The sequence below is a fragment of the Aedes albopictus genome, chromosome 3 (assembly GCF_035046485.1).
Source record: "Aedes albopictus strain Foshan chromosome 3, AalbF5, whole genome shotgun sequence".
In the NCBI taxonomy this organism is placed as follows: domain Eukaryota; kingdom Metazoa; phylum Arthropoda; class Insecta; order Diptera; family Culicidae; genus Aedes; species Aedes albopictus.
In genome coordinates, this window is record NC_085138.1 from 418019782 (window position 1) to 418043184 (window position 23403).

The 23403-nt window shown below is 41.9% G+C and overlaps 1 protein-coding gene across 1 annotated transcript in view; it reads right to left on the bottom strand.

Moving 5' to 3' along the window:
- Positions 1 to 23403, bottom strand: part of LOC109403142 (protein O-mannosyl-transferase Tmtc3) — an 804586-nt gene that overhangs the window by 601116 nt on the left and 180067 nt on the right. The window contains exon 3 of the mRNA XM_029875707.2: positions 3755 to 3891. Coding sequence (XP_029731567.2) covers positions 3755 to 3891 — 137 coding nt within the window. The remainder of the gene's footprint in view (positions 1 to 3754; positions 3892 to 23403) is intronic.

Consider the following 23403-nt stretch of genomic DNA (forward strand, 5'->3'; position numbering starts at 1 on the left):
ATTCAATATTCCAGCGGGTAGTATTACTGACTGTAAAGGGAAAATGTGTGAAGGTCTGGTGAATGGAAGTGGATTGGGCAAGGATTTTTTCTTGTAAATGGAAAAATATTTGCTTCAGAAGGTTTCCATTTATATAGTTTTCCAACAAAGAATCTTGCTGCAAAAGTTGGTTTAGAAATTATGTTATGAGCAATGGATTATTGAACAAAATTTTCCAAAGATTGTGGTAGTGCTTAGTGTATCTATTGTGGGAGATAGCGACGAGCTGGGAACAAGCAAGCCATGACTTTTATAATCTATGACAGCCATTAATAAATTGTTCATTCGTTTCAGAACCTTAAACAATACAGACGTTTACCTTAATCGATCTGTGGCCTGTGAGGAAGAAGCGGAGTACGAAGAAATCATTCGCAGAAAGTAGGGAAGGAGCCTCTGTAGCTTCTGGTATCGAGTAGATAAACGGAGATTGAATATTCCAGTGGGTAATATTACTGACTGTAAAAGGAAACTGTGTGAAGGTCTGGTGAGAGGAAGTGGATTGGGCAAGCATTCCGCATAGAATTCCTTCTGGATTTGATCAAAAATTATATCGGGGGTTAATCTAAGAGTCTTCCGAAAAATTTCTTCCGAGAGTCCCCCAAGAACTGCTTTCAGAATTTCTCCAGAAGTTGCTTCAGAGATGCTCCAGAAGACCCATCTTGTATTTCTGTAAGCAATTATCTCCAGGATGCCTTCAAAATCATCTTCATTATTCCTCAGGAGTACCACCTGAAGGTCCTCCAGAAGCTCCTTCCAGGATTAATCCTGAAATTCCTTCTGGAATTCCTTAAGGATTTCCTTCCGGGATTCTTGCAGGAGATATTTCTGGAATAGACGTAAAAACTTGAAGTATTTTAGGCAAAGTACGTTTAATTGGCAAATTGAGAGATAAATTTGTGAAAAAATTACCACTTGTTTTGGTGGGATTCGAACCCACGACTCCGTTATCGCTAGTCCGGCGCTTTAACCAACTAAGCTACAGAACAAGTTACAACTCTGCAGAATAGAAAGTCAAACTGGATTCGAAGCACCACCCTAAACCGGGTCCGTCTTTCACAACTTTATCTCTCTTTCGGCTCTTAGATGCCAATCTCCCGCACTCTCGCGGCCTACCAACAACAAGTGTGCGCGTATTGTTTTTAGAATGTTGATATTGAAGCTCGACTGACACATACTTCGTCACCAACCATATGATCTGTGCAAACTCAGTATGCGTTGAGCGCTCAACGCGGACGGACGCACGGCCGTCCAACTGCGCTAGAGAGAACGCAACTCATGTATGACAATGATTTTATTGCCATATGGCAATAAAATCATTGTCATATTTCTGGAATCCCTCCAGAATTTTCTTCCGGAACTCCTTCTAGATTCCTCCCAGAATTGCTTCCAAGAGTTCTTCTGGAGTTACAATGTACATTAAGGATTGCTCCATGAGTTCCTCCTGAGATTCTTCAAGGAATTTTCTCCTTGATTCCTTACGGCAATCCTCCTGGAAGTCCTTCTGGGATTTCTTCATTATTGCTTTCCAGGATTCCTTTGCAGGATTTTTTGAGTTCTTTCCAAAATTTCACGAAGAGTTCTTTCGAGAAATCTCCAGGAATACTTTCCGGAATTTCTCGGCGAAATGCTTCTTAAATTTCACTAAAATTTGCTTCTGGAAATCTTCAGGTGTTTTGATCGCGATTCGTTCAGGATTTCCTTCCGATATTGCTGGAGAAGTTCCTTCCGGGACTCCCCCAGGAATTTCTTCAAGGATTTCTCCTGGAATTAATTCTGGTATTTATCCGGGTGTTCCTTATGGAAGTCTTCCAGGAGTTATTAACGGGATTCCTCTACGCTTCCTAAGTTTCTCCCGGAGTTTCTTCTGGGATTCCACAGGAAGTTCCTTCCGAGATCGTTCTATGAGCTGCTCCTAAAAATTTAGAATTTTATGGTATATTTCTTAAATTTTTTTCAGGAATCTATGAAGAAAATCCTGCAGTAATCCCAGAAGAAACACCTGTAGAAATTGCGGAAGAAACTCCGATGGTTGGAAGAAATTAGTGGAGAAATTATGAAGGACATTCTTGGAGGAATTCTGGAATGAATTTTTGCAGCAACCTTTGATCAGAACTCCTACAGTAATCTTCGAAGAAACTTTTGGAGCAACCTTCGAAAAGAACTCTTGAAGAAATTCCCGAAATTGCTGTTACCTTAGTATCGTTTTGTACTCTTTAAGAAATTTCGGTAGGAAATCTTGAAGAAATCTCGAAAGCAATACTGGGAAGAAACCTGGAAGAAATTCTTGGTCAAATACTGGTTGAAACTCATGGATTCATATAAGATGAAACTTAAGAATCAATACCGGAAAGGGACCTTTGGAGCAATCCTGAAATGAACTCCTGGAAAACTTTTAGAAGAGTTTTAGGATTAATACAAGAAGAAACTCCTGGAAAATCCCGCAATGAACTATCTGAGAAACTAACAAAAGGCAGTCTTACAAAATCCCGAAAGGAATTAATGGATGAGATCTGGAATTTTTTGAATTCTCTTACTATTGTCTTACTACTACTCTTACTCACGACTACATACACAAACCGGATGGAAATCCTGGGGAAATCTTGGAAGGAAATTCGAAGCAGCATTCGGGAAGAACTCTAAGAGAAATCTCTGGAAGAAATTCATGGATTAATCCTTTAAGGGTTTTTTTTAAATCCTTGAAAGAGTTCCTAAACGAATATCGAAAAGAGTTCCATGAGGAATCATAGGCGGCACATTTAGAAGAATTTAGAAATGAACCATTGGAAGTATCGCAGAAAGAACCCAAGAAGAATGCCTGAAGGAACTTCTTGATGAAACCAGAAATGGAACTTCACGAGGAATCCTGAAAACAGTAGTTGTTCACACGATTTCTTGCTGTGATCCTCCCGATTCTTTTGTTTGAGTATTTTCTCGGGATTGCTCCCAGAGTTTTTCCCTGAAACCCCACCGGAAGTTGTTTTGAGATAATGGGTGTTACTGTAGGAATTTATTCAATTGATGCTCCTATATTTCTTGCTGGGACTATTGTAGAGGGTTTTCTCGGAGTTCCTTTTGAGATAACTTACAAAATTCCCCTGTAAAAAAAATCCAGGTAAAATATGAAGCACTCCAGGTAATACTTCTCTAGAAACTTCTTAATAGGTCTTTGAACTAGTAATCTGAAGAGGAACTACGGAAGAAATACTGAAACAAGTCGAAAAAAAAATTCTGGGAGTAGTCCCGAGTAGAGTATTACGGAAATTTGACAAATATGGGACAAAATAGGTTCATATGTAGTTTTTTTTATTATCCAATTAAAAATGAATCATGTTTCAGCAATATGTTCTCCTAACGCAGCGCTTTATGGGGAGAGATTCGGATAAGTGAATAAAAAATATGACATAGGCACGTATTATTTCTGTTGATAACGGTGTTCAAAATATTCACAACAAATATTTACACAAAACAATTGGAAAGCTTATTTTTCATACTTCGCCGGCTGACAACATTTTACGACATGGGCCCTTAAATTTCATTTTTCCACTACATTCACCGATTGTTATCTCCCTTCCGTGATCCGGGGGAGAACAAAGGACAAACACCGATCCTAACAACTTGGAAAACCACAATCACCCACCACTCCACTCCACGTGCCCACCTCGTTGGATTCCGGAAACAGTCCCCGATCCCACCACCCACCCCACCAAACACTTACCGGAAGTACATGAGCGAGACGATCGTGTGCAGGACCACGTTCACCAGATGGTACCCGGCCGGTTCGAGCCCATGGAGCAAATAGTTCCACCGGAACGTCAGCACACACAGCGGCCGGTATGATTTATGGCTTTGTTCCTGCGAATGGGAGAGGGAAAGAAAGAAAAAAATAAAATTAATAAATCGCTCGAGAATAATTTACGTCGTCGTCGTTCTATTCGGTACGAACGGGCACAATAGGCTCGGGGTTTTGTCTGGGCCTCGTTGTGCCGGCGGGTTCGACGTTCGACCAAGAAGCAACAGAGTCACCGCCGTTTAAACAACGGTTGGGTACACTCAGCGAATTTCAACGATTTATTTCAGTTGCATAAGATTTCAATCTTTTAACAATAAAGTGCTGTCCATAGCCTACGTAGGCTCATTTTTTACATATCAGACCAACCAACTCATCCTGCTAGACTTTGACCCATAAAAAAACTTTCGAAATTAGTGGATGTTGACGAAATTTCATTCAGGTGCTATTTATTATTATTTATAGATAGATAAATTCAGCAGAATATTGTTATTTGAACACTCCAATATTAAAAGTAGTTCATTTTTTTTTTTCAAACAGGCAGTTTTGAAATCTCTAAAAATAAAATTCCCATGAAAAGCAACATTTGATTCCAATTCGAAAATAATTTGAAATTGTAATCCATTTCAATTCGAACCAAAGAGAAAGTTTCTCTCAGTGTATAGTTCATACTATATAGACAGTGGTGTATTATTGTGCGGATATTTGCGAAAAGTGCGCGGCCGTAAAAAAGAAATTATTCGGTCCCTCACCAGGATGGGTTGTGAAAGGCCACCGCCGCCGACACCGTCGGTGGCGATTATCCCGACGGTGAAGACCTACAGAGCCTGGTGGTTAGCGTGGCTCCTTACCGATACACCGCCGCTGTAGTAGACAGATAGATTCAGAGCTTGGATCAGAGGGACGGTTGGGGAAAGGTGGAGGACCGTACGCTGTAATAATCCACCCGAGAATTGCTTTTCATTACATTTTCTTGCTGGGTAATGGCGATGATACGGTTTTCAGGTTCATCGTTCAGAACAGTCAGGTCAGTGAATCCTCAAATTATCCCTGTCTTCTCTTTCATTTCTGTATTCTCCTTCATCTCTGCCTTCTCCTTTTTTTATAATTTCTTTGTCTTCTCTGTCTTCTCCTGTCTTCTCTTTCTTCTCTGTCTTCTCCGTCTTCTCCGTCTTCTCCGTCTTCTCTGTCTTCTCTGTCTTCTCTGTCTTCTCTGTCTTCTCTGTCTTCTCTGTCTTATCTGTCTTCTCTGTCTTCTCTGTCTTCTCTGTCTTCTCTGTCTTCTCTGTCTTCTCTGTCTTCTCTGTCTTCTCTGTCTTCTCTGTCTTCTCTGTCTTCTCTGTCTTCTCTGTCTTCTCTGTCTTCTCTGTCTTCTCTGTCTTCTCTGTCTTCTCTGTCTTCTCTGTCTTCTCTGTCTTCTCTGTCTTCTCTGTCTTCTCTGTCTTCTCTGTCTTCTCTGTCTTCTCTGTCTTCTCTGTCTTCTCTGTCTTCTCTGTCTTCTCTGTCTTCTCTGTCTTCTCTGTCTTCTCTGTCTTCTCTGTCTTCTCTGTCTTCTCTGTCTTCTCTGTCTTCTCTGTCTTCTCTGTCTTCTCTGTCTTCTCTGTCTTCTCTGTCTTCTCTGTCTTCCCTGTCTTCTCTGTCTTCTCTGTCTTCTCTGTCTTCTCTGTCTTCTCTGTCTTCTCTGTCTTCTCTGTCTTCTCTGTCTTCTCTGTCTTCTCTGTCTTCTCTGTCTTCTCTGTCTTCTCTGTCTTCTCTGTCTTCTCTGTCTTCTCTGTCTTCTCTGTCTTCTCTGTCTTCTCTGTCTTCTCTGTCTTCTCTGTCTTCTCTGTCTTCTCTGTCTTCTCTGTCTTCTCTGTCTTCTCTGTCTTCTCTGTCTTCTCTGTCTTCTCTGTCTTCTCTGTCTTCTCTGTCTTCTCTGTCTTCTCTGTCTTCTCTGTCTTCTCTGTCTTCTCTGTCTTCTCTGTCTTCTCTGTCTTCTCTGTCTTCTCTGTCTTCTCTGTCTTCTCTGTCTTCTCTGTCTTCTCTGTCTTCTCTGTCTTCTCTGTCTTCTCTGTCTTCTCTGTCTTCTCTGTCTTCTCTGTCTTCTCTGTCTTCTCTGTCTTCTCTGTCTTCTCTGTCTTCTCTGTCTTCTCTGTCTTCTCTGTCTTCTCTGTCTTCTCTGTCTTCTCTGTCTTCTCTGTCTTCTCTGTCTTCTCTGTCTTCTCTGTCTTCTCTGTCTTCTCTGTCTTCTCTGTCTTCTCTGTCTTCTCTGTCTTCTCTGTCTTCTCTGTCTTCTCTGTCTTCTCTGTCTTCTCTGTCTTCTCTGTCTTCTCTGTCTTCTCTGTCTTCTCTGTCTTCTCTGTCTTCTCTGTCTTCTCTGTCTTCTCTGTCTTCTTTGTCTTCTCTGTCTTCTCTGTCTTCTCTGTCTTCTCTGTCTTCTCTGTCTTCTCTGTCTTCTCTGTCTTCTCTGTCTTCTCTGTCTTCTCTGTCTTCTCTGTCTTCTCTGTCTTCTCTGTCTTCTCTGTCTTCTCTGTCTTCTCTGTCTTCTCTGTCTTCTCTGTCTTCTCTGTCTTCTCTGTCTTCTCTGTCTTCTCTGTCTTCTCTGTCTTCTCTGTCTTCTCTGTCTTCTCTGTCTTCTCTGTCTTCTCTGTCTTCTCTGTCTTCTCTGTCTTCTCTGTCTTCTCTGTCTTCTCTGTCTTCTCTGTCTTCTCTGTCTTCTCTGTCTTCTCTGTCTTCTCTGTCTTCTCTGTCTTCTCTGTCTTCTTTCTCTGTCTTCTCTGTCTTCTCTGTCTTCTCTGTCTTCTCTGTCTTCTGGTCATGCTTCCTTTTTAACATCTTCTTTTTCTTCCAGTCTTCCTTGCCATTTCTTAGTGTTTTTCTGCCTCCTTGTCTTCTTTACTTCACATCATCTTGTTTTTCTGTCCCCTTGTCTGTCGATCAACCCGCCTTCTAGTTCTTTGTCCTCCGTCTTTTATCTTTAATGTTTAAGCTATTTCAAACATGTTCCATGTTGTTTCGAGACTTCTGTCTAACGGAATCAAATTGAATTTCAAATTAGTGCTAAACAGCCCAGTCGCCCATGTAATGACCAATCCAAAAGAAGCCTCGCCAATCCCATATGTCACTGCCACAAACTTTCGCATAACCACCACGAGCAGCAGCGTGATGAAAATGCCCCTCGATTGATTGCAGACAGCCGAGAAAAAGCAGACGGCTGAAGCGAGAACTCGCGCGCCCATCTGATAGCGAAGCAGCGAAACAAAAAGCTCACTTGAAATAAATCCTCCTAGCGGAAACATAAATTACAATCCGAACCAGAGGCTCCTCTCAAGCATAAGGACGAAATGCGGTGCTCCATACAAGCACGCTATGGATAGAGGAATGGCTAAGCGGGTTGGAAGTGGAAGTGGAGGTCGACGCGTCGTCTCGCTGTCGGTTGGGTCCGTCGGTCCGTCGCGACGACTAGCACAAGCGGAATAAATATGGATGGCCTACCCAGGACGTACAAGTCAGACCGTACCGCATTGGATGTCCGACCAATTCAACCGAAAGGAATCCTGATTAATTCAACTAGCGATTTATTGTGAGTCTGCAAGCATGAAATCCATATATCACGTAAAATGAGAAATGTTGTAAAGGTTCTCGACCCAAAAACATAATCAGAATAATCAGCTTAAGCTTTCAGAGCTTCAACAAAACTTATTGAATTTTAAACCAGAGATGCCAGATATACATATTTTTCTGTATTATACAGAGTTTTGACCTTTTATATAGACAAGATACAGAGTACAGAAAAATACAGATTTTTAAAGTATGATACAGATTTCTCCAAAAAGCATGACATTTGAAGTTTTTTTCAATAAATTTATTGAAAACTTGATAAATTTCCGCTCAAACTAAAAATAATTCATGAAAATTTGTTCATTTTCACACTTTTTTTTTTGGAAAAATAAATACCAATAAAAATTAAAACCGTCAAAAAATAGTACATTTTTTGGTTTCTATTGAAATCTAGGACTTTTGGTGTCTGCTTTACCCTTAAATACAGCGATACAGAATAATCTGTATTGATACCGATTTTTGATGAAAATAATCTGGCATCTCTGCTTCAAACAGTTACTTGAGTGACCAAGTGATAGTATCAGATCAAATAGATTCAAGATGATCCTTACAACTATCATGACATCATTACAAAATGGTGTATGATATGGTTCTTAAAACATCCTAAAAGCTAATTGGATTTGAAGTAATTACTTGGGTGGTGAGCTCGTTCCATACTATTTCTGTTTATCAAAAAATCATAATAAAACTCTTTTATGTATATAATTAGAGCATCGAATTATCACACATAAAATTTCAAATAATAACAACAGCGGAATTAAATCCAGTTTCATAATATTTTCGAAGATAAATTCCAGGTGCAGCATCAGTGGTTCTCCGGAAACACTACTATTCTGTTCAACTCTATTTCTTTTTTACAAAAGTAGCATGAAGTCCAATTCTTGTGAAAATCACCACTCTAGCAGAGAGTCGCTGCTCGTTAACATTAATATACGATGGGACACGTCAGACGACCATCCGACCAGAATCATCGTCGACGTTGCCGCCATCACCATTGCCGTCGTCGTCTTGGTCAATTTCCCGGTTGATCGGAACAAACGAGTGTATTCACACCAAGGGACAAGGCTAGGTACTGTGGAGTTCGAGGCAATTGCACTGATGTTACTGTTTTAATCCATGAAGAAAGGTTTGTATTCATGTAACGCTGTAGTGCTTATGATATGAGCACACTTGAGAAAGCACAATTCTAAAAATGTCAAGATTGTTTGTAAGGACGTCATTGACGAAAATCAGTCTTCAACAAAAGACACACGAATAACTACGGGTGAATCAGCACCACAATTCCCATTTCCACAATTAGCTTTACTCGTGCTTGATTCCCACATGATGACGACAATGACGGCGGTAAGGACATCACCCCTTTTCCCTCGGTGGTGGTGGCAACGAACCCGTAATAAAAATAAAAATAATTTATAACTTCATTAAAAGTTTTCCTCATTACGAGAGTTTCCACTTTCTTTCTTGCTATCGCCCTAGGGAGAGCGAAAAAAAAAACTAGAGTACCGCACTAACTGGACACAGAGGATTGACCGTTATGGTTGTCCGTTTCTCTTTTGTGCATAGTTGCTACTGCATATGACCTCTGAAGATGGTTTCTTGACCGACCCGGGAAAATTTAGTTTGCTTCTTATGCAAATTCATAGTTTATTCATCCCTCCAACTTTTCTACTCACATTATTTTTCAAGAAACCTTCACAGTAGAAATCCCCACAAGATTCCAGAAGAAGTGCTCACAGGATTTCAGGAGAAATGCTCAAAGAATTTTCGGAGAAATCCTCACAGGAGAAGTCCTCAAAGTATTTCAGGAGAAATCCTCGAAGGATTTCAGGAGAAATCCTCGAAGGATTTCAGGAGAAATCCTCGAAGGATTTCAGGAGAAATTATCGAAGGATTTCAGAAGAAATCCTCAAAGGATTTCAGGAGAAATCCTCGAAGGATTTCAGAAGAAATCCTCGAAGGATTTCAGGAGAAATCCTCGGAGGATTTCAGGAGAAATTTTCGAAGGATTTCAAGAGAAATCCTCGAAGGATTTCAGGAGAAATCCTCGAAGGATGTCAGGAGAAATCCTCGAAGGATTTCAGGAGAAATCCTCGAAGGACTTCAGGAGAAATCCTCGAAGGATTTCAGGAGAAATCCTCGAAGGATTTCAGGAGAAATCCTCGAAGGATTTCAGGAGAAATCCTCGAAGGATTTCAGGAGAAATCCTCAAAAGATTTCAGGAGAAATCCTCGAAGGATTTCAGGAGAAATCCTCGAAGGATTTCAGGAGAAATCCTCGAAGGATTTCAGGAGAAATCCTGTCAGGATTTCAGGAAAAAACCTGTCAGGATTTCAGGAGAAATCTTGGCAGGATTTCAGGAGAAATCCTGTCAGGATTGCAGGAGAAATCCTGGCAGGATTTCAGGAGAAATCCTGTCAGGATTTCAGGAGAAATCCTGTCAGGATTTCAGGAGAAATCCTGTCAGGATTTCAGGAGAAATCCTCGCAGGATTTCAGGAGAAATCCTCGCAGGATTTCAGGAGAAATCCTGTCAGGATTTCAGGAGAAATCCTGTCAGGATTTCAGGAGAAATCCTGTCAGGATTTCAGGAGAAATCCTGTCAGGATTTCAGGAGAAATCCTGTCAGGATTTCAGGAGAAATCCTGTCAGGATTTCAGGAGAAATCCTCGCAGGATTTCAGGAGAAATCCTCGCAGGATTTCAGGAGAAATCCTCGCAGGATTTCAGAAGAAATCCCATCAGGATTTCAGGAGAAATCCCGTCAGAATTTCAGGAGAAATCCCGTCATAATTTCAGGAGAAATCCCGTCAGGATTTCAGGAGAAATCCCGTCAGGATTTCAGGAGAAATCCCGTCAGGATTTCAGGAGAAATCCCGTCAGGATTTCAGGAGAAATCCCGTCCGGATTTCAGGAGAAATCCCGTCAGGATTTCAGGAGAAATCCCGTCAGGATTTCAGGAGAAATCCCGTCAGGATTTCAGGAGAAATCCCGTCAGGATTTCAGGAGAAATCCCGTCAGGACGTCAGGATTTCAGGAGAAATCCCGTCAGGACGTCAGGATTTCAGGAGAAATCCCGTCCGGATTTCAGGAGAAATCCCGTCAGGATTTCAGGAGAAATCCCGTCAGGATTTCAGGAGAAATCCCGTCAGGATTTCAGGAGAAATCCCGTCAGGATTTCAGGAGAAATCCTCCCAGGATTTCAGGAGAAATCCCGTCAGGATTTCAGGAGAAATCCCGTCAGGATTTCAGGAGAAATCCCGTCTGGATTTCAGGAGAAATCCCGTCAGGATTTCAGGAGAAATCCCGTCAGGATTTCAGGAGAAATCCCGTCAGGATTTCAGGAGAAATCCCGTCAGGATTTTAGGAGAAATCCCGTCAGGATTTCAGGAGAAATCCCGTCAGGATTTCAGGAGAAATCCCGTTAGGATTTCAGGAGAAATCCCGTCAGGATTTCAGGAGAAATCCCGTCAGGATTTCAGGAGAAATCCCGTCAGGATTTCAGGAGAAATCCCGTCAGGATTTCAGGAGAAATCCCGTCAGGATTTCAGGAGAAATCCCGTCAGGATTTCAGGAGAAATCCCGTCAGGGTTTCAGGAGAAATCCCGTCAGGATTTCAGGAGAAATCCCGTCAGGATTTCAGGAGAAATCCCGTCATGATTTCAGGAGAAATCCCGTCAGGATTTCAGGAGAAATCCCGTCATGATTTCAGGAGAAATGCCGTCAGGATTTCAGGAGAAATCCCGTCAGGATTTCGGGAGAAATCCCGTCAGGATTTCAGGAGAAATCCTCGCAGGATGTCAGAAGAAATCCTCGCAGGATTTCAGGAGAAATCCTCGCAGGATTTCAGGAGAAATCCTCGCAGGATTTCAGGAGAAATCCTCGCAGGATTTCAGGAGAAATCCTCGCAGGATTTCAGGAGAAATCCTCGCAGGATTTCAGGAGAAATCCTCGCAGGATTTCAGGAGAAATCCTCGCAGGATTTCAGGAGAAATCCTCGCAGGATTTCAGGAGAAATCCTCGCAGGATTTCAGGAGAAATCCTCGCAGGATTTCAGGAGAAATCCTCGCAGGATTTCAGGAGAAATCCTCGCAGGATTTCAGGAGAAATCCTCGCAGGATTTCAGGAGAAATCCTCGCAGGATTTCAGGAGAAATCCTCGCAGGATTTCAGGAGAAATCCTTCCAGGATTTCAGGAGAAATCCTTCCAGGATTTCAGGAGAAATCCTTCCAGGATTTCAGGAGAAATCCTTCCAGGATTTCAGGAGAAATCCTTCCAGGATTTCAGGAGAAATCCTTCCAGGATTTCAGGAGAAATCCTTCCAGGATTTCAGGAGAAATCCTTCCAGGATTTCAGGAGAAATCCTTCCAGGATTTCAGGAGAAATCCTTCCAGGATTTCAGGAGAAATCCTTCCAGGATTTCAGGAGAAATCCTTCCAGGATTTCAGGAGAAATCCTTCCAGGATTTCAGGAGAAATCCTTCCAGGATTTCAGGAGAAATCCTTCCAGGATTTCAGGAGAAATCCTTCCAGGATTTCAGGAGAAATCCTTCCAGGATTTCAGGAGAAATCCTTCCAGGATTTCGGGAGAAATCCTTCCAGGATTTCAGGAGAAATACTTCCAGGATGTCAGGAGAAATCCTTCCAGGATTTCAGGAGAAATCCTTCCAGGATTTCAGGAGAAATCCTTCCAGGATTTCAGGAGAAATCCTTCCAGGATTTCAGGAGAAATCCTTCCAGGATTTCAGGAGAAATCCTTCCAGGATTTCAGGAGAAATCCTTCCAGGATTTCAGGAGAAATCCTTCCAGGATTTCAGGAGAAATCCTTCCAGGATTTCAGGAGAAATCCTTCCAGGATTTCAGGAGAAATCCTTCCAGGATTTCAGGAGAAATCCTTCCAGGATTTCAGGAGAAATCCTTCCAGGATTTCAGGAGAAATCCTTCCAGGATTTCAGGAGAAATCCTTCCAGGATTTCAGGAGAAATCCTTCCAGGATTTCAGGAGTAATCCTTCCAGGATTTCAGGAGAAATCCTTCCAGGATTTCAGGAGAAATCCTTCCAGGATTTCAGGAGAAATCCTTCCAGGATTTCAGGAGAAATCCTTCCAGGATTTCAGGAGAAATCCTTCCAGGATTTCAGGAGAAATCCTTCCAGGATTTCAGGAGAAATCCTTCCAGGATTTCAGGAGAAATCCTTCCAGGATTTCAGGAGAAATCCTTCCAGGATTTCAGGAGAAATCCTTCCAGGATTTCAGGAGAAATCCTTCCAGGATTTCAGGAGAAATCCTTCCAGGATTTCAGGAGAAATCCTTCCAGGATTTCAGGAGAAATCCTTCCAGGATTTCAGGAGAAATCCTTCCAGGATTTCAGGAGAAATCCTTCCAGGATTTCAGGAGAAATCCTTCCAGGATTTCAGGAGAAATCCTTCCAGGATTTCAGGAGAAATCCTTCCAGGATTTCAGGAGAAATCCTTCCAGGATTTCAGGAGAAATCCTTCCAGGATTTCAGGAGAAATCCTTCCAGGATTTCAGGAGAAATCCTTCCAGGATTTCAGGAGAAATCCTTCCAGGATTTCAGGAGAAATCCTTCCAGGATTTCAGGAGAAATCCTTCCAGGATTTCAGGAGAAATCCTTCCAGGATTTCAGGAGAAATCCTTCCAGGATTTCAGGAGAAATCCTTCCAGGATTTCAGGAGAAATCCTTCCAGGATTTCAGGAGAAATCCTTCCAGGATTTCAGGAGAAATCTTTCCAAGATTTCAGGAGAAATCCTTCCAAGATTTCAGGAGAAATCCTTCCAGGATTTCAGGAGAAATCCTTCTAGGATTTCGGGAGAAGTCCTTCCAGGATTTCAGGAGAAATCCTTCCAGGATTTCAGGAGAAATTCTTCCAGGATTTCATGAGAAATCCTTCCAGGATTTCAGGAGAATTCCTTCCAGGATTTCATGAGAAATCCTTCTAGGATTTCATGAGAAATACTTCCAGGATTTTAGGAGAAATCCTACCAGGATTTCAGGAGAAATTTTTTCAGGATTTCAGGACAAATCCTTTCAGAATTTCAAGAGAAATCCTTTCAGAATTTTAGGACAAATCCTTTCAGGATTTCAGGAAAATTCTCTTAGAATAAAATAAGATAAATAAATAGATTAAATAAATAAAATAGGAAATAATTCTCTTAGGATTACTACAGCAATACAATAGCTACTACCACTCAGCCTCGAAAAGCAAACTTCCAAGAAATCACAATCCTAAGTACAGTATCTCCGTATCAAATCCAGCTATCGAACTCACAAAGCCTATCACGAGAGCACGTGTTTCGCACGAAAGTTGAGTCTGCCATGTTCTTAGCCGAACACGTACCCAGACTGTTCCCACAACCTCAGAAAAAAAAACCTGATCGGAAAACTTGACTGCAACAGCCAAAACCGAGAAGCAGCGAGAGAGAGTAAAAAAACAACTTTCCCAACTATATTCATTTGATTATGCGGCCAAACTTCAGCGTCGTTGATCCAACCTATCGACCGCTTGCCATCGCTCGCCATTACGCCCATTGATGTCCGTCGTCTGGGGGATAAAATTCGTTCGGTTGTTGGAAAAAGCTCAGGATGGGATGGATGATGGATTACGTGAAGGCGATAGGCGAGTTACCTACTAAAAATGGTCGAATAGTTCCCATGAATATGAAGTGGCTGAATGGGCTGAGCTGAGCTAGCGACCAGGATGTCGTGCCATGGTGAGCGATGGATTTTCTCCGAAAACCAAGAGGCCATTAATTAGTGCCACGATAGGGAAAACTTCCTCTGCTGCTGCTGTGCGGTTCGGTTCGGTTTAATGGAGAAGTGGGCTTTCAACTGTGATGTCCAGTTAAACTTTGGATTCCAAATTTAGCAACTGAGAGAGAGAGTCGTAAATCAATAGTCGTTGTGTTGGGATTAAAGGGAGTTATGCTTTTTCCTGTAGATTTGTTCAGTCCTTTTGAATCGCTTTTCGAGACGACATAGTTTTCTAAAACTTATTATCAGGATCGTTTCTTTGCTTCGTTGGGAATCTAATCAAGCCAATAGCTCACCAAAATAACCAGCAGACAGCAGATATCGGTCCAAGCTCAACATTAAGTCGGGTCATGTTCCGAAATAGAACTCCACAAATAGCTTTCAGAACCGTCCCCCCACTCAACACACCCCAAACTCTCACACAGACCATTTCACTGCTTTTTATAATTTAATACAATAACCTCCCCTTGTTCAGCAGCAACACGAAGAGACCAACTGGAAGTCCGACTTTAGACGGCAACTGTAGTGTACAGACCAGACTCAAGTCCTCGTCGGATTATCTTTCGTCTCGCCATCAGCCGCAGCAGCAGCAGACCGTCACTCCCTCGGCTCTGCTCTGTGTCGCCCGGTTTGATTCGAAGCGACAATTCGATTATTCTCCCGTTTCCTCCGTCGTTGTCGTCGTCGTCGTCGGCCCTCTCACTGATGTTGTTTGTTGTCTCCCTCTACTGCGAGGAAATGAGTCCGGCAGTTCACAATTTCCCAGATTTTCCCTGCCAATCCGAGCAAGTCTGTGCGACTTTGTATGTGTGTGAGTAGGTATGTGTTTGCCTGTGTGATCGGAGATTTTATTAGCTATTGAATTACTTTAAGGATTTCTACTTTTTGTGCCGTTGCCAGGACCTCATTGGTTTGAAAATTGGGTCGGTTCTCTTTTAGGGCTGTATCAGATTGGTAACAATTTAGAAATCAAAAGGCAGACACCGTTGGACGTTTTGAGCTTCGAGGGCATTGCTGTTGAGGCAGATCCTGTAGCATTCATAAAAGGGAGCAACATAAAATGATCGTAAGTTTGTTTAAAAAATGGTACAAATAGTAATAATAACACTTCAAAAATATAAAATAAAAAAAATAAAATCTCGAAAAAAAAATAAAAATACAAGAAACCAAATTTACATAAAAACAGAAAATTCATTTGAAGATTCTGAAAGCACTAATGCTTCTCACAATTCCTGAAAAAAAAAATAAAACAGAGAATTTTAGTAATTTGGGATGCATTATGACTACTGAAGACCTTAAAAAAAAAACCCTAATTAATCCACCTAGCGGTGATGGTGCCTTTCTCGTGCTTTAAAATATCCTTTCAACAAAACTCAAGCGACGTGTTGATGACATTGACATAAATACAACATGTAAACTGCTTGCTAAATCTACTCAATATGGATACATTTTATATTAGCATAATATCCAATATTCAGAAAATATAAGACAACGATCCAAAATTCAAACCAACCAAATGTTATGAAGCCGCAAAGTTTCGAAACGTCATTTTAGATTTTCCGGTCATCATTTTTTGACTCCGGATATCTACCCCAACTAAACTAAGCGCCATCTGGAATATTGAGACACCATCTTGGATGTTCTGCTATTCATTTTTAGAATCTGCACCATTGAATAGACACCGTATTGAATTGTGGCAAGTCGTTTATGATTTTCTGGTTACCTGTTTTGGACGAAGACCAACATTCTTCCCCATTCAAACTATAGTCATATTACAGACCTTGTGAAATAGCGCACAGCTTGGGTTTTCTGATTACAAATTTTGAATTCTGGACATACTTCCATACAAAATATGCCCAAAATGCAAGAATTGAAAATCCTGTAAAATAGTCGCTGACTTCAATACTGGGCCATTGTCTTGGACTTTGGACCGCTATCTTGGATACTCTGGTGGACTCCGAACATATTTCCCATACCAAATACACTTATTTTACATAGTTTTAGAGCTCAAAAATCCTTAAAACAGCCGCCATCTGACGCGATCAAATCCTTATTTTTCCATTCAACGTTGACCCATCCTGCTATAAATTAACACCTTAGGAATCTGGAATGGTTCGATTTGATGAGATCGCTTTAGTTTTGTCTATATTTTGTTCTCTTTCATATATGAGAACTTAGACATATTCGTCACTGTTGTTCATACCTAACGTTTATCAGGCCATTAAACAAAGCCACGATTTAATTTTTCACATGAACGTTGGTTCTGCTACACAACAGCTAGTATTTAATGTGATTTAAGGCTATTTTCTTGCTAACCGTTCATTAGATTATCCAAAAATCTGCGATCTGATGTGTCGTATGTATGGGTTTGGTTCATTTTTATATTTGGTAATTTCCGGTGGGATACCCGGATTTGATTCCATGACATAACCGTTTGTCCCAATTATGGTCTGAGATTATTTTATTGCTAATTCTTCACCTTTACCTAATCACCGCGATTTGATATATCGCATGTATGGGTTTGATTCATTTTTACTTTTAACTACTTTTGAAGCCACAGCTGAACCCGCAACACTACCGGGAATCTAATGTGGTCTGACCCTATTTTTCCATCAGGTTTTCGATAAGTCGTGAATCGTGATTTAATGTACCGCATCCATGGGGTTGGTTAAATTTTACATTTTACTACCCGGATCTGATTCCGGGTAACTACCGGCTGAACCAAATATGGTCTTACACTATTGTCTTGTTAACTGTTCATCGGTTAACCAAAAACGCTGCAAATTGAAGGTGTCACATGCAGAGTTTGACAATTTCGACGGGACTCTCGGAACCAATTCCAGAACACTACCAGTTGTCTCTAGTGTGATCTAAGGCTATTTTCTTGCTAACTGTTCATCAGGTTATCGCAAAAGCCACGGTATGATGTGTCACATGCCTGGATTTGGATAACTTTTACATTAGGCCTCTTCCGGCCACTCAAAACCGATTCCGAAACACTTGCTTGCCGTTCATTAGGTAATCTATAAAGCCGCTGTTTGAATTGACGCATGCACGGGTTTGTCTCTCTTTCAGATTTGACCACTTCGGCGGGAACCCCGGAACCGGTTCCGGAACACTACTGGTACAGATATGGTCTGAGATGATTTTCCTGCTCATTGTCCATGAGGTAATCGAAAATGCCGTGGTTTGATGTATCGCATGCATGGGTTTGGTTCAATTGTATATTTGGCCACTTCCAGCGGGACGCCTAGAACCGGTTCCGGAACAATACCGGTTCAGATATGGTCTGATACTATTTTCCTACTTACCGCTCATCAGGTTATCGAAAATGACGTGGTTGGATGTGTCGCATGCATGGGTTTGGTTCAATTGTGTATTTGGCCACTTCCAGTGGAACGCCTAGAACCGGTTTCGGAACACTACCGGTTCAGATATGGTCTGAGACTATTTTCCTGCTCATTGTCCATCAGGTCATCGAAAATGGTTTGATGTATCGCATGCATGGGTTTGGTTCAATTGTATATTTGGCCACTTCCAGCGGGACACCCAGAACCGGTTCGGGAACACTACCGGTTCAGATATGGCCTGAGACAATTTTCCTGCTTACCGCTCATCAGGTTTTCGAAAATGCCGTGGTTTGATGTGTCGCATGCATAGGTTTGATGCATTTTCATATCTGGTCCCTTCCTTGGGTACGGTTCCGGAACACCTAAATGGCCATATCTCCGGAACGGCTGGACCGATCCGAACCATTTTCAATAGGAAACAATGGGACCAGATTCCGCGTCGAATGAACCGTTGTTCATTGAAATCGGTTCAGGTTTACTACCAAAAAGTGATGTGAGTTTTTTTTGTACACACACATACACACATACACACACACATACATACACACACACATACATACACACAGACATCACCTCAATTCGTCGAGCTGAGTTGATTGGTATATGTGACTCGACCCTCCGGGGCTTCTATCAAAAAGTCATTTTTGGAGTGAACATATAGCCTTTCCAGTACACTTAGTGTACGAGAAAGGCAAAAACAAACTCCTTCAGCTGTTCTTAGAGAATGTACCATAAATAATTCTAGACGAAACCTGCCAGAAGTGCTTGACGAATCGCCAAAACAGTTTTTGGAGGAGATTCTTAAGCTGTTAAAAAAAATCCTTCAAGAATTTACACACAAAAGAAAAAAAAACTTTTGAATATCTAAACTTATCCCACGATTTTTTAAGAAATACATCCAGTAGAAAATCTTATAGGATATCTCAAGAAATCCTCAAAGGGTTACTTGGAGGAATGCCCTCAGGATGTCTGGTTAAATATCCTCAGGAACTCTGAAAAAATCCCCATGGATTTCTGAAAATATCCAAAACTGGAGAAATCCCTAGGGGATATCTGAAACAATCCGCTCAGTAATTCTGGTTGAATCCCCTCAGTAATACTGAAAAATACCCCTTAGGATTACAGGAAATCGTCTCATGAGTTGAGGAGAAATACTCCAAGGATTGTTGAAGAATTCCTCCCAAGATTTCCGGAGAAATCCTTTCATGATTTCCAGAGAGAACCTTCCAGGATTTCCAGAGAAAATTTTCCAGGATTACAGAAGAAATCCTCCTAGCATTTTTTGAGAAAACCTCTCAGGATTTCAGGAGATATCCTCCTAGGGTTTCTAGAGAAATCCTCCCAGGATTTTAGAATGAATCCTCCCAGAACTTCAGAAGAATCCTCCCAAGATTTCTGAAGAATTCTCCAAAAATTTCAGGAGAAAGCCGCCCAGGATATTAGAAAAATCCTTCCGGGATTTATAAAGAAGTCCTCCCAGTATTTCTGGAGAAATCCTCTCAGGATTTCCGGAGAAATCCTCTCAGGATTTCCGGACAAATCCACTTAGGATTTCCGGAAAAATTCTCTCAGGATTTCCGGAGAAATCCTCTCAGAATTTCCGGAGAAATCCTCTCAGGATTTCCGGAGAAATCCTCTCAGGATTTCCGGAGAAATCCTCTCAGGATTTCCGGAGAAATCCTCTCAGGATTTCCGGACAAATCCTCTTAGGATTTCCGGAAAAATTCTCTCGGGATTTCCGGAGAAATCCTCTCAGAATTTCCGGAGAAATCCTCTCAGAATTTCCGGAGAAATCCTCTCAGGATTTCCGGAGAAATCCTCTCAGGATTTCCGGAGAAATCCTCTCAGGATTTCCGGAGAAATCCTCTCAGGATTTCCGGACAAATCCTCTTAGGATTTCCGGAAAAATTCTCTCGGGATTTCCGGAGAAATCCTCTCAGAATTTCCGGAGAAATCCTCTCAGGATTTCCGGAGAAATCCTCTCAGGATTTCCGGAGAAATCCTCTCAGGATTTCCGGAGAAATCCTCTCAGGATTTCCGGAGAAATCCTCTCATGATTTCCGGAGAAATCCTCTAAGAATATCTGGAGAAATACTTCCAGGATATCAGGAGAAATCCTTCCAGGATTTCGGGAGAAATCCTTCCAGGATTTCGGGAGAAATCCTTCCAGGATTTCGGGAGAAATCCTTCCAGGATTTCGGGAGAAATCCTTCCAGGATTTCGGGAGAAATCCTTCCAAGATTTCAGGAGAAATCTTTCCAGGATTTCGGGAGAAATCTTTCCAGGATTTCGGGAGAAATCTTTCCAGGATTTCGGGAGAAATCCTTCCAGGATTTCGGGAGAAATCCTTCCAGGATTTCGGGAGAAATCCTTCCAGGATTTCGGGAGAAATCCTTCCAGGATTTCGGGAGAAATCCTTCCAGGATTTCGGGAGAAATCCTTCCAGGATTTCGGGAGAAATCCTTCCAGGATTTCGGGAGAAATCCTTCCAGGATTTCGGGAGAAATCCTTCCAGGATTTCGGGAGAAATCCTTCCAGGATTTCGGGAGAAATCCTTCCAGGATTTCGGGAGAAATCCTTCCAGGATTTCGGGAGAAATCCTTCCAGGATTTCGGGAGAAATCCTTCCAGGATTTCGGGAGAAATCCTTCCAGGATTTCGGGAGAAATCCTTCCAGGATTTCGGGAGAAATCCTTCCAGGATTTCGGGAGAAATCCTTCCAGGATTTCGGGAGAAATCCTTTCCAGGATTTCGGGAGAAATCCTTCCAGGATTTCGGGAGAAATCCTTCCAGGATTTCGGGAGAAATCCTTCCAGGATTTCGGGAGAAATCCTTCCAGGATTTCGGGAGAAATCCTTCCAGGATTTCAGGAGAAATCCTTCCAGGATTTCGGGAGAAATCCTTCCAGGATTTAGGGAGAAATCCTTCCAGGATTTCGGGAGAAATCCTTCCAGGATTTCGGGAGAAATCCTTCCAGGATTTCGGGAGAAATCCTTCCAGGATTTCGGGAGAAATCCTTCCAGGATTTCGGGAGAAATCCTTCCAGGATTTCGGGAGAAATCCTTCCAGGATTTTGGGAGAAATCCTTCCAGGATTTCGGGAGAAATCCTTCCAGGATTTCGGGAGAAATCCTTCCAGGATTTCGGGAGAAATCCTCCTAAGATTAACCTCCCAAGATTTCAGGAAAAATCCTCCCAGGATTTCTGGAGAAATTATGTCAAAATTTCAGGAGAAATCCTCTCTGATTTGAGGATAAACTTCTCAGGATTTCAGAAGAAAACTTCTCGGGATTTCAGAAGAAATTTTCTTAGAATTTTTGGAAAAATCTTCCTGGGAAATCAGTAAAAAATCCCCCAGAAATTCAGGAGAAATTCTGGCAGTATTTCAGGAGAAATCCGTCTAAGATTTAATAAGAAATCCGCCCTAGATTTCTGGAAAATCCTTCCACGATTTCTGAAGAAATCTTTCCAGGATTTCGGGAAAAATCCTTCCCGGATTTGTGAAAAAATCCTCTCAGAATTTCAGAAGAAATCCTCTTCGAATTGTTGATGAATACTCTCAGGATTTCAGGAGAAGTCTTCCTAGAGTTTTTGGAGAAATCTTCCTTGGAATTCAGGAGAATTTTTCCTAGCAATTCATAAGAAATTCTTACAGCAATTGAGGAAAAATCTTTTAAGCATTTTTGGAGGAATCTTCCCAGGATTTCAGGAGAAATCCTCGCATCTTTTCAGGAGAAACCCTCTCAGAGTTTTTGGGGAAATCCTTCTAAGGTTTCTCGAGAATTTTCTTCAGAAGCAATCACGGAAGTGGTGAAATAACAGAAAAGTGGAAAATCTTTTTCAAAAAGTGTCGGGGAATAATAAAATAATAAAATAATTCAATCGGAGAATCAGCTTATACCGACAGAAGGGTATACGAATGAAAATAGTAGTAGAAAGTAATGGGAAATTTAAACAATGTACAGATATGATTGAAATCTGAAAACAATATTATTATTGAAAAATTTGAATTTTGAATCTAGAAAAAGAGAGGTTAAAAAATTGAGCAAACGGAACTTAAGAGAACAAAAGGCCAACGAGGAATAAGAGACATTGTGTTTCGTCAACTCGTGTGAGCTTTAAAAATACCTTTCAGAAACATACGAAAACTCTTCATCCACTCTCGAACAAAACTCATACTTAAAACTCCCAAGTGATTTAGCGCCCGGACCGGAAGTCAAAGTCCCAAGCTCGTACTCGTTTCCCTCCCACTGACTGTGACTAGCTATGCTCTTGTAAGCTAGCCATAGCTGCACCAAACACAAAATAGAACAACCAAGCGCAAGCCAACTGTCGGGGGTGCCCTTTTACGTGTAAAGTTGCTGCCCATGAGCTTTCCGTTTCCGCCCTTTCCTGTCGGGGGCGAGAAGGAATGCCTCGTTGTCCTGCCGAGATTTGTTCCAGATAACCCGAAAGGACAACGCCAACGCCTCGGCGACACCACGCACTCCAAAAAGTGTGCCCCGGGGGGGGGGGGGGGGGGGGGTGTTGCGATTTTTATCCCGTTTTGTTTGTAGTTACTGCCATCCGTTTTACGGTACTATTCATCTTCGCTCCTGTCTGGTTTTGGGGTCTTTCACTCGGATGGCCGTCCACCTTGAGCGCACTATGGTTGTAAGGTTTTAGGCTATACAGTGGCAGTCAGTTCACCATCGTTCGGCTTTGTCGGGATCAGAAGGTCTAAGTCGCGTCGAGGAACTGCACTGACTACCTACCTACAACCACCAGAGTTTGAGGAGCTCTTTCGCCCTTTTGCCAGTCGTAAATCACCGATAACAATCTGCATTAGTCCGGAAAACGGAAGCTCCCGAGGAAATGCAAACCAACTGCGACGTCGTCGTCGTCGTGTAGGATTGGGCTTTTGGGTTTTGGGCTTTCTTGTTACGGTGCAGGTGTAGAACGAGAATGGGGAAAAACACAGGGAAAGGTATGGATGTCTGGCGTACAAGATTTTTTTTTTTGTTTTGAAAGTATATTCACGGTGAATATATAACGAAGTAACACGTGGAATTTTACAAATATGAAACGACTAATAGTAATAAATTGGTATTAATTTCTTTGGAATCACACTACCGCAGAGTGGTCACTGTTGTTTGCGATTTCTATTGAAATTTTCCCAATTAAAGAAATCCATTACGTGTGAATGCGATAAAAGGCTTCTCTCTGAAAAGAGCGCACACAACGAAACAAAAAAGCATACTGATGATGGTGGTAACATTGATGCGCCACCACTGGTATTCCACTTTTGGTTCGGTTGTTTTTGTTTTTTTTTTCTTTTCCATAAAATATGCTTCGACAACCGCAACTGAATGCATCAGTGGCTACAATTTGCCCGATAAGTAGTGGAAGGGCCAATCACTCACCGCCATCGACTGGGTTGGACTGCATGGGGACTGGCACCACGTGGGCAGAGGCAAGAGGCATGCAGACGATGAGTGCGAAACATCACTCACCGATTGATTATTTATGGACATTTATATTTTTTTCACCATCTCTCGACAAATAATCCAGCACTCTCGGTGTGGTCAGTCAGCGGCCTTTGATGGTTTCGAAACACTATCAACTATGGTCTATGGTGGTCGCAAAATCCGTTCTTTGGATCACGTGTGGGTGTGGGGGAGGGAAAAAGCTTGCGGAGGTGACGGCGTCAATTAGTTTGTGTCAGTTCAGCAGAGTGACAGACAGGCAGAAAGTAGTTAATTGGAGTGCAGTTATTAAATTTTTCGCTAATGGAATCGTGATGAAAAACATGTGTCCAGCTGGAATTGAATACAGATTAAAATAGAAAGTCACTTTGGCTGGAGTCAAGCTTAATTCTATCCCATT